Source organism: Hemiscyllium ocellatum, chromosome 42 (genome assembly GCF_020745735.1).
Source record: "Hemiscyllium ocellatum isolate sHemOce1 chromosome 42, sHemOce1.pat.X.cur, whole genome shotgun sequence".
Lineage (NCBI taxonomy): Eukaryota > Metazoa > Chordata > Chondrichthyes > Orectolobiformes > Hemiscylliidae > Hemiscyllium > Hemiscyllium ocellatum.
In genome coordinates, this window is record NC_083442.1 from 21794047 (window position 1) to 21810884 (window position 16838).

Consider the following 16838-nt stretch of genomic DNA (forward strand, 5'->3'; position numbering starts at 1 on the left):
TGAACTGCAACATACAGAATTATGTAGAGCATAGATTCCCATACAGTCTGGTTTCAGAGGACCTGTTACTACCATAACTATTGTTTAATTAATACTGCTTAGTCTGCCTCAATACAACTTTACATCAAGTTTGCAGACATACACGTGTCTGTCCTTTCCTCCCACCCCTTCAAAATCATACTTCATACTTCCATGACCTGATAAATTTCTCAAAAGGTTGCAAAAGCTTTTTCTCTCTCCATCAGCTCATCAAAAGCTATTGATCCCATTTTAATTTACATAAACATTAAATAATCAGGCCGCATGCTGTATATTGTTTGTCACATCCTACCTAGTACCTTTTTTTAAATTTTACATGTTTATTTGATTTCCTAATGAAATGTACTATTCTACCAGACATTCTGGCAATGAAATTTCACCTGAGGTCCATATTGGATTTATGAATGACTTTCATAAATATGGCTCCTAGTTGTAGACATGCAAAGGTTAACTGTGTCTTATTTGCATCTACCCTCTCAATACTGAATGCGATCTTTAAGATTTAAACTCCCATATTGTTATCACCCAGTCTTCAAATATCTTGCAGACTAGCATGTTCTCTTCAACATTCTCCAAACTGGTTTTAAAATCTCTTCACGCCTTTTCCCCCACTCAACATGTGTCATCCTCCAGCCTTCCACCGCAGCCATCAATGACAAATCCAGCTATTGATTTGTTATCGCTCATGACCTCTATTCCTGTGATGGCAGTCATGTCAATCAACTACGAAATCCTGAGTTTTACAACAGACGAACTGCTTTCAGGATTTTAAATAATGTTTTCAAACATTTAACAGAAAAACCTCACTGCAACATTTCATTATAATTTATTACTAGCACGAATATGCATGAAGTTCCCAATTTCAAATAAGTGCTACTCATCTATCGTTGCTAAAGTATCTTTGTGAACTTTATTTCTTTTAGCAGTATTTGCACCACTGGGGCAACAGCACCATGTTGTCTGAGCAGTAGAGTGGATGGGCAACTGGAGAGGAAAATGGGGAAGGAGGAACGAAAGCAAATAACGATATAGCTTGTAGTATAGAAGCCAGAAGAATAATAATGCAGCATTACTACACAGAGAGAAAGGCCACATGATCCTTTGCTGCTTTAATGTAAAAATAATCTCACTGTCTCAACTTTCCCAGAGAGACCCACATCTGGGTCTGTCAATCATCTCGAAGATAAAACTATTACTTGTCTCAAATCAAATCACTGTGTTGAAGACTAATATGCTCCATGAGCCTCAAATAAAGAAATTTCTCTTAACATCTGAGGAACAATGTTTAACGAGCAACATTGTCACTGACTCTCTAATTTACTGCAGCATTCAATAGCAGAGGTAAGCACAATTCCAGGTAACAATTTTTAAAATGACTGCTTTTGGGATGTGTATAACACTGGAATATAATGGTCATTAATCAGAATTAATTTCATCAATGGAGTCGAATGTGACTAGTTATCTTCCCTGAAGAGCATTAGCAAACTTGTCCAATAGCTTTCACAGCCTCTTTTCTCCCCCAGTATTGGCCCATATTGAATGAGCTGAGTTACAAACAGCTGTGATGGGATCTGAACACAAATCACTGGATTACTTGTACAATAATGATTTGACTGCAGTTATATCAGTTAATACATGGTGACAATGAATCAATGTTTGAGGGCTACAACATTTATGAAGGAAGAGGATACCATTAAATTATGAAGCAGTCATGAGCTAACATTTAATAAAAACCACCAAATTAAAAGATGCAATTTTTAAAGTAATATAATAATCACTAGATATGCAACTACAAACAGCAAAATTAACATAAACCCAGACACCAGAAAGAAACCAGCATGAAATATTCTTGAATTGATGGAACACCTCACTTCTGTTAAGCCAAATCACAAAAATCACTAGTTTTTAAATATTAAAAATAACCAAGCAGTGAACATGCCCTTGTTCATATATACATTGGCCCCACTTAGAGAGCCCTTGTCCCAATTGATATTTTCTTAGTGGTTTCGCTTGACAGAAAAAGGAGCATAGAATACGTGCGTCTCCCATCCTTCAGTCAAGGAGGGAGTATTTCAGAATCTGCAAGCCAGATGCAGCCCTTGCAAGCCTCTATTGCAGCTTTTAAATGATTGAATACATTTTTGTCCTTTGCATTTTGCTTTGCTTAAAAGACAAGAATAGAAACCAGTGTTGCACAATTTGACACAGTAGTGAGTTACTTAAAGCAACACCAAAAAGATTAAAATGGCATGTGCTATGTTCCTCATTCGTGCACGTCAGAAAGCGGATTCAACAGCTTAGCTATCCACATCATTATGCAATGGCCATCTGTCACTGAAGGCTTCCAAATACAAGCAAAGGATTCAAAGAGCATTCAAAAGTCGGACTGGGCATGTTTGTTTCAAAGCTAAAATTGCTGCAGTTTTTAAACCCACGCATAGAAGAGTATCAATTTTTTGCTATCAATGATGATGCCAATCAGTTAAGGTTTTATAAATTTTAAAAAATTACTTCAATGATCTTACCCCTTACAGCAAGAACAGTCTCACAAAAATACCTATCATTAAAATGTGCAGAAGCAGGCCATTTGACCTTCCTGGTCAATGTCAGTATTTATGCTCCAAATGAGGCTACTTTCACTTTACATTAATAAGTTCAGGTGAAGTAACCTTCAAGTCTTTCCTCTCAGATGGATCGAGCTTCTTTTGTATATAGGAGGAAAATTCCAATTTACTTGAGGCACTGAATTAATGCAAGATTTAGATATACGCATTATTATAATCATTTGCGATTGATTTGCCATCAATATCTTGCTTCATATTATTTATTTCCTTGGCTCTCATCCAAGTAAGTGTAGATAGCTGAAGCAGAATTCACAGTAACTTGCCAAAAGCAAGCCCACTCACACTGCAGCATGCAAATGACCAACCAAGCAGCACAAAGGAACCTGTTTGCTGAAAACCTGTGAGCTGTAAATGTTTATTACACAAGATCACTTCCCCAAAATCACTAAATACTTATTCCAGTACACAAGTCAAGTTTTTTTGGGGGGTGGGGTGGGGGAGATAAGAAATCCTTGAAATATTTTTGATAAAGTTCTTGCTTCACATTCAATTTCATAAAGTTAAAACATTGCTTCCAAATAGATGAAGGGATGAAAAAAGGAAGGGGTGGAGGTAAGTTAAGCTTCACCCACAGACCAAATTTAAATTAGGTCCAACATTTACAGAAATTGCAAATGAGGGGTATAAACAGTGGAAATAAAATCAATCAATCATGCATTTTAACATAGACAGGTGCAACATGATCAACTTGGGTTTCATGTACAAATATGTAAGATTCTGTTCTCAAGAAAGTTGAACAAAAGAAAAACAAAGAACTGTGGATGCAGGAAAAGCTCATTAGCTCTGGCAACATCTGTGAAGAGGGATCAGAATTAAAGGTTCTGGGTGCGGTAACTCTTCCTTAGTTCTAAGCTTTTCCAGCAACTTCTATTTTTGTTTTGTGCATGGGAAATAATGTCTCACTAACTTGATTGAGGTTTTTGAAGTAGTAACGAAGAGGAATGATGAGGGCAGGACAGTGAATGTGATCTGCATGGACTTCAGTGATGCATTCAACAAAGTTCCTCATGATAAATTGGTTAGCAAGGTTGGAGCACATGGAATACAGGAAGAACTAGCTTGAAGATACATGACAGAGGGTGGTGGTGGAAGGGTTGCCTTTCAGACTGGAGGCCTGTGACCAGCGGTATGCCACAAAGATTGGTGCTGGGTCCACTGCTTTTCACCACTTATATAAAATGATTTGGATGTGAATATAGGAGGTATAGTAAGTTTGCAGATGACAAAAATTGGAGATGCATTGGACAGTGAAGAAGATTACCTCAGAGTACAATGGAATCTTGATCTGGCTGAGGAGTGGCAGATGGAGTTTAATTTAGATAAATGTGAAGTGCACATTTTGGAAAGGCAAATCAGAGCAGGACTTGTACACTTAAATGTTAAGGTCCTGGGTAGTGTTGCTGAAACAAAAGAGAGACACCTTGGAGTACAGATTCATAGTTCCTGGAAAGTGGAGTAGCAGGTACGTAGGATAGTGAAGGCGGCGTTTGGTACAGCTTTCTTTCATTGGTCAGAGAATAGACTATAGGAGCTGGAAGGCCATGTTGCAGCTGTACAGGACGTTGGTTACCGTGAGAAATTCTTGTCTCCCTTCTACTAGAAGGATGTTGTGAAACTTGAAAGGGTTCAGCAAAGACTTACAAAAATGTTGCCAGGTTGGAGGATTTGAGCTACAGGGAGAGGGTGAATAGGCTGGGGCTGTTTTCTGAGAGGTCGAGGGATGACCTTATAGATGTGTATAAGATCATAAGGGGCATGGATAGGGAAAATAAACAAGGCCTTTTCCCAATGATGGGAGAGTCCAAAACTAGAGACCCTGGGTTTGGGGTGAAGAGGGAAAAATTTAAAAAAGGGACCCGAGGGGCAACTTTTTCATGCAGAGTTACATGTATGGAAAGAGCTGCCAGATGAAATGGTGGAGGTTAGTACAATTACAACATTTAAAAAAGGCATCTGTATGGGTAGATGAATAGAAAAAAGGTTTAAAGAGTACCAGCAAATGGAACTAGATTTATTTAGGATATCTCATCGGCATAGACAAGCTGGACCCCAGGGTCTGGTCCCGTGCTGCATAGCTCTATGACTCTAGTAGCTGTAGGACTGGACGAGGGAGAGATCGGGGAGAGCAAGACCACAAAAGGAACTTGATAGCAAGGATGTGAATATACAGCTAAGACATTGGTGGGCTGGAAGCCAGTGGTTTGTTAACTAGTGCAGAGATAAATGTGAGAGTATGTCGTGTTTCCTACAAAGAGTACATAGCTTACCTTTGACTTCAATGGAGACATTGGCTGAAGGCGAGTTTTCAAACATGAAGATGCAGTGATACTCTCCAGAGCTCTCAGTTTTAGGTTTGTTTATCCTGAATTTCAAAACCAAGATTTTAAAAAAAGCTGAATTATTTTTGTACAGATACTGTAATAGTATTCAAGTTACATATTTCAATCATGGTAAACAAGACACTGAAAAATTGCAAAATCTCATAAAACATATTTAGCATGTGAATAAATATATCATAGTTATCAGCAATGCTACTTTATTTTAAAACTCTCAAATATAAGATCGTGCAAAATTAGAAGCCACATCAGAATATGGCTCATGTTGAAAAACATAAGTGCTGTTCCTATTTTAAAATCAAAACTGTTAACGAGGCCACTCGTCTGCTTAGAAGTAGTCCCGAAATAGATGCACTGAAGACCCAACAAGTTTCCAATTTTAGTTTAACCCACAAAGGATTTTTTGAGGCTTGATGAGTGTCACATGAGATTTTCCAGATTTGAGCAGTTACAGGGTTGGGTCTTTTGTCTTACAATGGAGTTGACAGTCAACTTTCAAGACAGCAAAAATTGTTCCTACTGCAAGAAAAAAAAAACCACCAAATTATCTGCTGCCTCCTTAAAACCTGCCCATTTTATGCAGCCTTTTCAGAGATTTTGAAGGTCTTAGCTGCAAACCACATCCACAGAGAAGTTCTGAAGTCAAGGATCACTGGAAAATTGCATTTCCTTCCACACAATATGTATGGAGGACACTTATGGAGTTTGGAAGCTCAAAAAAACAAAACTATCTAATTTATGAGAAGTCCATGAGCATTGTGCTGGGTCTATTGAGACGTGAAGATCATTACAACAGGGAGGTGCAAAATGATTTGACGCCTCCAAGCATCTTTACCAGATGCTGTACTCTAACCTTTTACTGCAATCATTCATAACAGGGTTCTGTTCTGCAAAGAACAGTTGACCACTGCATTGACCAGAATTGTCTAAATGCGGATGATGGATTACATTACCTTTTCCATTGGAGAAAGTGCCATAATGCATTCAAAATGGTCAAGTGTTAGGAAATCCTATATTTGGTACTGTGAATTAAATATACAAAGTACTCTGATACTGGAAAGAAAATTACCTGATTGTTGGATTTTAAATTATCTGTCCCCTATATTAACTGACAATTGGTTTTAAAATGGAAACCCAAGTTTTTGTTCATTCAGTTTCGGGATTTTACGGTTGCAAACCAATGTTTTGACCACCAAGATATTATAAGCGTTTGCCAAAAATAATTTCAAGGAGGTGGTCAATAAGTGTTCTATTGACACAGCTGCTCAATGGAAGGATAGACAGTTTTACAATGTTATTATAACAATCAGCCTTTGACATGGTTTAATTAAATGGATATTTGTGTATACAACTTAGAAGCCATTTGTAGAATTAAAATTTCTATGGGCAAGCAGTCTTTTTTTTAAAATTGAACTAAAAAGTTTTGATTGTCACAAGTTTACTTTTTCCACTTGCATTAAAATAATTTCTATTGTCATTGCACAATTCCAAAGGAAAGTACACCGTGCTGACTGGGCAGGTGACATGTGGGATATGTGGGCTATGGAGGGATTGTTAAGGGTTCAATGGTGTTCTGGGGTATACTTTTTAAAATTTCACCTGTGGAATATGGGTATCGCTGGTTGGCCAGCATTTATTGCCCATCCCTAGTTATCCTTGAACTGCTGCAGTCCACATGCTGTAGGTTGACCTACAAAGGTCTTCAGGAGGGAATTTTGACCATGAAGGAATGGCAAAACATTTCCAAGTCAGGAATGAGAGTTGCTTGGAGGGGAATGTATAGGTGATTGTGTTCCCATGTAGCCGCTGCCCTTGTCCATCTAGATGGAAGTGGCCATGGGCTTGAAAGGAGCTGGCCAAGAATCTTTGATGAATTTCTGCAGTGCATTTTGTATATAGTATACACTGCTGGTGGAGGGAGTGAATGTTTGTGAGGCTGGTGCCAATCAAGAGGGCTGCTTTGTCCTGAATAGTGTCAAGCTGCGAGGGTTGTTGGAGATGCACCCATCTCGGCAAGTAGGGAGTATTCCATCACAATGTTGACTTGTGCCTTGTAGATTGTGAACAACTTTTGGGGAGTCAGGTGGTGAGTTATTCACTGCAGTGTTCCCAGTCTCTGATCTGCTCTTATAGCTAGTGTGGTTCTATTCAACTAAGAGAAAGTGAGGACTGCAGATGCTGGAGATCAGAGTCAAGAATGAGGTGCTGGAAATACACAGCAGGTCAGGCAGCATTCGAGCAGAAGAATCGACATTTTGGGCAAGAGCCCTTCATCATACCTGAAGAGGAGCTCTTGGCTGAAATATCGATTCTCCTGCTCGAGTGCTGTCTGACTTGCTGTGCTTTTTCAGCACCCCCCTCTCATCTAGTATGGTTATATGGCAAGTCCAATAGAGTTTATAGTCAATGGTAACCCCTGGGATATTAATAATGGGGGGAAAAAAAAAATCAGTGAATGTCAAGGGGCAGTGGTTAGGCACACCAAAAATAATAGGAGCTAAGCTGCTGTCTAAGAACTGGGATGAATCTACTTGCCTCCACCCTCCCCTCTTGCACTCCTGAAATCGACTGCTGTTCCAAAATGCATCACAAATCTAAATCCTGGGTGGAAGAACAAAAATCCAGGCAAACTCAGTCAAATGCAAGGAGAGTTTTTTTGGAAGTTCGTAAAGTGCCCAATTTACGTTGCACTCAACTGATACAAAACTCCAGCCTCGTGTATGAAAATACCAGAAATGATCCTAAATGGTCAGACAGTAACAATTCTGTGGTACAACGTCACATGCCCAGAAGGCCACATTTTACATCCTATCCTTGTACTTCTGAGGAAAGGTCACCAAACCTGAAATGGTAACTAATTCCGCTTCACAAATGGACCAGACTTGCTGAACTTTCCCAGTAATGTTTCTCTACCCTTAAAATAAAATGCTCAATGGTAGCGCAACCACAGAATTTGGGGAGAGGATGTTGGACAGGTGTGGGCATCACTCTCTCTGAAGTATGCACGGCAGCAAGAACGACTGTTTTGGGACGTGTGCGTGTGCATGTAGAGGGTTTGGAAGGAGGCTACAAAAAGCTATTGGGTTTCAGAATCACGACTGTTAGGAATTGACCTTCAACTAGATATCAAGGAAGCACAATTTAGCTATGGGAGCAATCATTTTAAACACCTCTATGTCCAGGGAAAAGGCATATATTCTCGCTCTCTCTCTCTCTGAATACTGAAATTCAGACACTGTGGAAAGGAATCAGAACAGAAGAATATTTTCCAACTGCAAAACTAAGAACATCAAAATTGACTACTTAACTGCCAATTTCAAAACTACCAGTGCCAACTGTTCTTGGTGAATAGTTCACCAGACTAATTCACCTTTTGATAAACCTTTTATCTTGGACTCTCATTTCTATTATGTTGTTTTACGTTTACTGCTCTAGCTGAAACACTTTTTGCTAATTTGAGAAATAGCGATTATATTCACTCCTTTTAAAACAAATACATTTAGCTCATGGAGAAATGTAAGCAAAGGGAATGTTTAAAAGTTAACTGGTGATCAAAGGCGGGGGGGGGGGGGGGGGGGGGGGGGTGCAGGTGAAAAACTGCCAGTTCATCCCTTCTCAGCCAGGAGCTTTACAATTTGGGGCACCCTGCCTGAATTATATCATTTTGGGAACCTCTCAAGGTCTGGTCAGAATACCAAACATGGTTGAAGAGTATTGTTGAAAGAACATTTAGTGGAAGCACTTATTAGGACAATTCACAATACCACCAATGAAAGGGAAACCTCCCCCCCCCCCCCCAATATTTATACCATACGAGAAAAGACCATGAATTGGTTGGACTCTGATCAGTATACACATTAACTGCTACAGTCTCCATGGCAATGCTGACCAGCTGTAAACTGCCAAGCTTACACGTGACAACAAATAAATCAAGTCAATTCAGGAGTGTTTCCACCGATTGGTCAGGTCATCACCCTGAGAAATAAAGCAGTCGATGACAAGTTTATTCTGTCCGCAAAGAAAGCTTTTGCAACCTGAAGCAGTCCATCAACAAGGCAGCAAGATCTGGAACACATTCAGGCTTGGCTCCTAGTTACATTTGTGTTAGGAAGTGACAACTGTCAACAAGAGATACAGTCAAAGAGTAAAATTATGTTGATATTCTAGGGCATGCCAATATCAAGGAAGAGTGTGTTGGGTGTCTTGAACATTAAGATAACTAGATTCCCGGATCTTACAAGATATGACCCAAGATACTGAGGGAGCCAAGTGAGGAGAGTGCTGGTGCCTTGACAGAGTTCTTTGTATTCACTTTAGCCTCAAGTGAGGTCCAAGAAGACTGGAGTGTAACCAATGAATGAATGATGTTGCTTTATTTAAAGGAGGGCAACATAGATTATCCTGAAAATTTAAAATTTGTTGAGCTTTATACTAGTGATAGGCAAATTATTGGAAAAGATACTTAGAAATAGGGTTTACTCACTTTTGAAAAGAATGGACTTATTAGGGACAGCCAGCATGGTTGTGTGCATGGGAGGTCTTCCCTCACAAACCTGATTGAGTTTCTTGAGTAAGACAAAAAAAGATGATTGAGAGGGTAGGACAGTGGATGTTGTTTTCACAGATTTTACTAAAACGTTTGATAAGGTCCTACATGGTAAGCTGGTCATATATGACTAAGTCATTGAGATCCACAGTGAGTTGGTAAATTGGCTACAAAGCTGCCTGGTCATAGAAGACAGAGCATAGTTTTGGATTGGAGGTCTGTGACCATTGTTGTCCTGCAAGAATCAGTGCAGAGATGTGTTTTCAGAGAAAATGATTTAGAGATGAATAAGTTGGTGAACTGATTACAAAGTTTGCACACAAGAATATTGATGGACTTGTTTATAGTGAGGAAGGTTGTCAAAGGATACAGCAGGATATACATCATTTGGATACAGAAATAGCAGATAGAATTTAATCTGACGGGTAAAGCATTTTAGGGCATCAAATGCAAAAGGAAAGTATATAGTAAATGACCAGACCCTTAGGAGTTTTGATATTCAAAGGGATCTCCGTGAGCTATGGACATGTATCCTGAGAGCGGCAACACAACTGGATAAGGAGGCATACGGCATGCTCCTTTTGGTCAGGGCACTAAATATAAAAAAGTTGGCAAGTTATGCTGCAGCTTTAGAATGCTGAAATTAGGATATATTTGGAGCACGGTGTACAGTTCTGGTCACCACACTACAGGAAAGATGTAGAGGCTTTGGAGAGAATGTTGCAGGATTGGAGTGTACTGATTACAAGGAAAGGTTGCACAAATTTGGATTGTGGTCATGAAAAAGTGTCAGAGCCTAATGTGAGCTGGCGAAAGTACATAAAATTACCAGACATGGATGGGGTGCATAGTCGGAGTTTCTTTCCCAGGGTAGAAAGATCAAATACCAGGGGCCATCAATTTGAAGTTTTTTGGGGGGCAGGGGACACGTTTAGAGATGTCCAAGGAAAGCTTTTTTTTGAAAACCCACAGATGGCAGTGGGTACATGGAATGTGCTGCCAGGGGAGATGGTAGAAGCAAAGATGATAGCAATGTTTCAGAGGCATTTAGAGAGAGAGAGACACACATGAACAGGCAGGGAATCAAGTGAAACAGACGATATGCCTGCAGATGGGATCAATTTAGAATGGGGTAGTGGCTGGTGGAGACAGACCAAGAGGCCTGTTCTTGTGCTATACTGTTTTATGTTCTAACTTTCAACAGCATAGTCATCACTGAAGGTTCCATCTTTATGACCCTAGGGATTACCATTGACCAGAAATGGAGTTGGTCTAACCATGTAAATACTGTGGTTACAAAAGCAACTCAGACTGCAAACTCTGGTGAGGGCCTTTGCTTCCCACTTCCCAAAACCTGTGCAACATTTAGAAGACAATCCAAGAGCGTTATGGAATACTTGTCTTGCTTGGCTGATGCAAATCCAACTCAATAAATTCAACACCATGTGGATCAAAGCAATCAACCTATTTAGCACCCTCCATTACATGAAATTTTGACTTAGTCAACAACAGCACAGCCTGTTGCATCAACAAGATGTATTGCAGCAACTTGTCAACCTCCTCTGACAACAACTTCCAAACCAAGGCCTTCTACCAGTTAGATGGGCAAGGAGATCCCCTTGATGTAACACACCATCCACAGACAGATAACAATGCAGACCTGAAACTTAAAAATGCTTGCATTCAAGTCCATTCTCTCAGACTCTACAAAACACATCCTTACCATAGAAACTACTACATCTCTAGTTAATGCATCAGAATTTATCCCCAACTTCTTTGATTTAGAGATATGAAAAAAATGTTTAGTTATTTATTCATGCCTTAGTTTCAAAATTCCACCACAACTGTTTACATAAAACTGAAGTCTTAATCCTCACTTGTACTCTGTGCTGTTTGCACCGGAAGAATTCCTGGTCCCAGCAATCTCTTCTCCATCTTTTATCCAATAACTGCCATTGCTGGGAATTGGTGCGAAGGTTAGGTTACAATATAGGATGATAGGTGAACTTGAGGGTTTTAAAACAACGTCTTCAGATGGTGAGATCTTTGGCTCTAAAATACAGACCGAAATAAAAGCTGTTAGTGAACATAAAATTGGTGTCAGGCAGACAACAAATACAGCCAACTCCAGCCACTTGAAAACACAACATTCTTCAAAATGGACTGCATTATTTGTTTCTTACATAACCATTATGAAGGTTTTGCCTGTCAATCAGTTGATAAATAACCATTACTAAAGCCAGAAAATGTACAGCATGGAAACAGACCGTTCAGTCCAACTTGTCCATACCAACCAGTTACCCTAAATTAATCTAGGCCCATTTACTAACATTTGGCCCATATCCCTCTAAATCCTTCCTGTTCATATTGCCAACCAGATGCCTTCTAAATGTTCTAATTGTACCAGACACCAAGCTAAATTTTTTGCTGCATAAACAAACTATTCACTATTAAGTGCAGTGTTGGATAGAGCTCAATGTAATGAAGCGTTTGCAAATAGTTAAGTTCAGGACAGATTTGCTGCTCGCAGTTAGGGTGAGACTGAGAAAGCGGACACTTCAGGGCTACTTTCTATCTACAAAGCTAGAGAAAAAAAAATTGTTACCAAAAACAAACCATGGTGAAAACCAGCAATAGCACATCATTCATGTCACACTGGCTTTCCTGAAAGTCAAGTCTTCACTTACTAATAATGAAATGAGATTGCAAAAAAACAACAGACTATTGATGGATTTTAATAGCACTCAGGCCAACAATGAATTAATCCCCGAGCAGAGAATGAGCAATTTCATAATGAAAAAATATACATTAATAAGATTTACCGTCTCTTTGTAGCAAACAGATTTTTTTTTTTTAACTTTTAATTTGCCTATTCCAATATAGTTGCAAAGACCCTCTGTTCCCAAAAGTGTTAAATAAAATTTTAAACAAAATTTGTCTGGTATCGATTGGGAACTTTGGAGGTGGATTTCATAGAGTATTGTTCAAGGAACTGGCTTACAAAAAGTTGACAGCAGATGAAGTTTTAATTGTAATAAGAGTTATGATGCCAACAGTTTTAAAAAAAAGAGGAATATGGATAGAAAGTGCACTCAAATGATCACTACCTCATCAGCAATTTGTATTCAACCAAGCAGGCAAATAGTATCAAAATCTTATTTATAAAATTAGGAACTGCCTGCAAACAATCTACAAGAATGGTCCTCAGCTCCAGGTGCAGTGGAATTAGGAAAGGTAAGCAAGCAGATTCATCCAGCTTAACAAATGTAAAAAAAAAGGGTTTTGCCAAGTCTGACCATCAGGGCTGCTCATGGGATGATCTGGGGTCTGCAGTAGATTTTTGTTACTCATCTGACATACTCCTGCAGGTAGAGCTGTACTTTAAAGTCAAGTACCCATTGCAAATTAAATTCTTCAGGTGAAAAGTTCCAAAAAGAAGTGAATTGGTCTTAAACGTTAACTGTTCCCACCTTCAAAAGATACTGCCAGACCGGTTGCTTTCCTAGCAAATTCTATTTCCATTTCAGATTTTCAGCTTCGAGTTGTTCATTTTTATCCTCAGTTATGGGTTAGTCAACTTTACGATCGAGGTCAGTAACGAGCTTACCAAACTACATTTATCTTTTAAGAAAAGTGATGGGTATGAACCAAGTTCCAGACATTTCACACAATAACGAAACTCCCATGCAATTTAAATAGTCAATGGCAAGACCCATAAACCATTAAATGGGCATTATTCTTCCGAATTGAGGCTGAGAGACTAAAATAGTTACTAACAGTTGTGATTGAAAGCTCAGCTGGAAACAAATAAGAGTGCAACCCTGTACCAACTGTTGTGACCATCCACTTGTGCAAATTAGGAGTAGGAATAGATCATTCACCCATCAAGCATACTTCACTATTTAGAAAAATCACAGTTGAATAAATTGCTGAACTGTTTCTCTTTACCACTAAACCCTTTGACTCCCTTATCAATCAAGGACCTATTCATCTCTTCCTCATAGGATGATCTGGGGTTTGCTGTAGGTTTTAGTTGTTAACCTGACATGCTTCTGCAGGTATAGCTGTTAGAATATACCCCGTCACAGTCTAACTTCCCCCACTGTTAAAATTAAAACCCTTGTGTTATGACTGATCAGAACACAGTGCTAGCACAGTTTTTCCCACCTTTTCCCTGTACTGGTGTCAATGTTCCATCAATTGAAATCCACTTCTCATGCACCAAATTTTGAGACACCTGTTTACCTCCACACCCATAAGAAATAGGAACAGGTACAAGCAGTTTGGTCCCTTGAGTATATCTACTATCAAAAGGATCATGGCTAAACCAACACTCCTCACGTCCACTTTCCTAACCTTACACCTTAACCTTTTTTTCATCCCAATCATCCTTGACTTGATTGATTGATATTGGCTCCTAATTTCTCAATATTACATTTTTGAAGTTCTCACTATAAAGTTTAAATTGCTCTAACTTTTACAACACGATTAACACTCCCACTCTCAACCTTTCTATGCCTACCCTCTGAAATCATAGTTCCTCCACCTGCCTCCTCTTGACCTTGCTCTCTGCAAGGGAGTCTTCCCTGCATAAATCTCTCTGCCATCTTTTTATCCTTACTGCTCTTCACAGACCCATTTCCTTGCTCGAGCACAATCAGTCTGCAAATGTACTTCCTTTAAGTGCCCATCCCAATTTCTTTTTCAAAGAAGTTGCTTTCATTTCTGTCACCACCATGGGCAGTGGGTTCCAAGTCATTACCAGTTGCATTTTTAAAAGTTTCTTCTCATCCCATCCGCACAGTATTTGACCAAAACTTTGCCTGAGAACCCAAAGTTTTTGCACCATCACCTTTTATTGATGTTATTGAAACCAATCAACTCTTTGTTATAAGTGGGTTTTCCCTTCGGATTGCCCAGAATCCGAAGTAACAGATTCCAGAAATAAACATGCTTTATGTCTCATTACCAAGAAAATTCAATTTATTCACACAAATACAAGTTCTACACCCTGTTCCGTTGTCATGATTAATATTTGTTTCTAAACATTTTTTTAATCCTTTTTTCTGACATGATTAGCAATTTCTTATGATTGAACTGCACAATCAAAATATAGTTCATCATTATGCTAAGAAAATCACTAAGTTTAACAGTGGAAGTTATCCTTTTATATTAGCATTTGTATACTTGATCTCTCAATATAGTTGTAACCTCGAGTTGCACTGCAGAGAGATCACTGATGAATACACTAATTAAGAGGCAGAATCTCTTCATAATTTAGCTAAACCCTGCGTACATTAGTTTTACGTTGGACCCAACTAATTTCAATCCAATTTCACTCTCTGCCCAACTCATCACTATTCTTGCCTTATAAATTGAAGTGTAGAGCAAGTCTTCATCCAATTTCTTCCTAATATTAATAGTCTGTATTTTTAAATTCTCTTGTGGGAAGTGGGCATTGCTGGTTCACCAGCATTTATCACTCGGCCTTAGCTATGTTATTAACGCATTTTAAAACATTCATTAGCCTTTGTGCGAAAAATATTTTGAATTGCATTCCCATTTACTTCATTGAAAGTTTTTAATTGTTTTTCAGAAATAAAACAGAAAGTGGTAATCTTCTTTTCAATCAGTAAATTAAACACTGAATTTGATGCATCTGGACAGAAGAAAATTGGATGGGCAAAATTCTGAAAACACCAACAACTCAAAACTGTAGTCATGTCACAGGTCAAAGTTAACCAAATCATTTGGTTATTTGTTTCCTGTAAACCTACATGAAATGCTTAAAAATAAACATGTTTAAACTTATGCAAAATAATTTCCAAGTAATTTAGCAGCTTTATAATTTACTTCACTTTTTCTATATATTGGATCACATGACAGGCATCATAACGGACTGCAAAGTAGAGGGAACACACGTTCCAATTCTGACCATTTATTTTGAGATCAAAAACATGTTATTTGTCCATAACGAGCTGAGCTTCGAGTGTATGGAAGGTAAACCACTTTTTTTTTGGCCTTTACGGAGTCTTCAAAAGTTAGGTCAACTTTGCAAACACAATAGTTCAAAATTTTTTGTCTTTCCACTGATCTTTTAAAGTTTCCAATGCAACCCAAAGTGGAATGGGCAGTACAGGATCATAATCTCATTCATGCCCATATTATATGAAGAAATGTCTTTATCAGTTGCAGAACTGTATGCTTTTTGATACTTGTCTACTTATTAAAAAAAATGACTCAGCATTCTTTTTCCACACAGGAAAAAGGTCACAGAAATGTCAATATTTGAACTGGAACTTCACACTGAATAATTCATATTTGCCACTGTGGTATTTCTTAATTTAAAAAGCTTCAACTTCTGGCAGGTCAGCAGAAATTAACCTTTTCTAGATTTCTGAATCGCAGCCACAATTGAGTGAATGGGGATACTGCATGTATTTCAAGAACTATTTTTAAAAATCAAAACAAATTATGGACATTGTAAAGAAGTGATCCTTTAAAATTCAGATGAGAAACACTGACACCAAATGTGATACTAGTGCAGAAAACAAATCTAAAAAGAATGATTACTTGGAATACAAGAGATGAATGGGTGTTGTCAGTACACATTCTAATCGTTAGGATAGGAAAGCAAGTGAAAACAGAGGTGGAGTTGTGGTGGTGTGTTTGTTAGTTATAGGAGAAACGAAAGAATGGGAAAAAGAGGATAGGAAGGACAATTTTCAACAGGATCATTACTTTCAATGCCTACTCACCACTCCGAATGGCTATTCTCCTCACTATTTTTGATAGCATTAATTTATCAATACTACTGAAAAATTAATGCAAGCTGCAAACATAAACGCAATTACTTTGAAATATAACTTTTGCTTAAAAAACCAAAATCATAATTGGCAATATTAGCAGAGAAGTATTTAATGGATTTCTATGACATCTGTCCGTTCATCATTTTAAATGCAGATATTAATCTGCAAGTTTTCCATGTTGAAAAGTACAAAACTTGTAGCGAAACAGCCCAATTCTGTGCTTTTAAAAGCAAATTAAGCTCAATGGTCTACAGCACAGAAGTTTCACATTGTAGCATGAACTTCAGTTACATTGAAGTTTTAATTATAGGCAATCATTTTCTAAACTAGTACTCTTATCTACTTCCAGAATGCTCTGTTCAGAGAAGTGAATTTTTAGTCTTATTACAGTTAAAACTGTATGAGGAGCAAATGGAAACAGTTCAACTCTTAGATATCTCACTTTACAGTACCTAAAATTGCTCGACTCAGGCTTGCACATTTT

General features: G+C 38.3%; 1 protein-coding gene across 1 annotated transcript in view; it reads right to left on the bottom strand.

The window, feature by feature from the left end:
* The window catches only part of LOC132834644 (neuroplastin-like), an 82805-nt gene that overhangs the window by 27669 nt on the left and 38298 nt on the right, over positions 1–16838 (bottom strand). The window contains exons 2-3 of the mRNA XM_060853545.1: positions 11423–11597; positions 4931–5025 (exon numbers count right to left, since the gene is read on the bottom strand). Coding sequence (XP_060709528.1) covers positions 4931–5025; positions 11423–11597 — 270 coding nt within the window. The remainder of the gene's footprint in view (positions 1–4930; positions 5026–11422; positions 11598–16838) is intronic.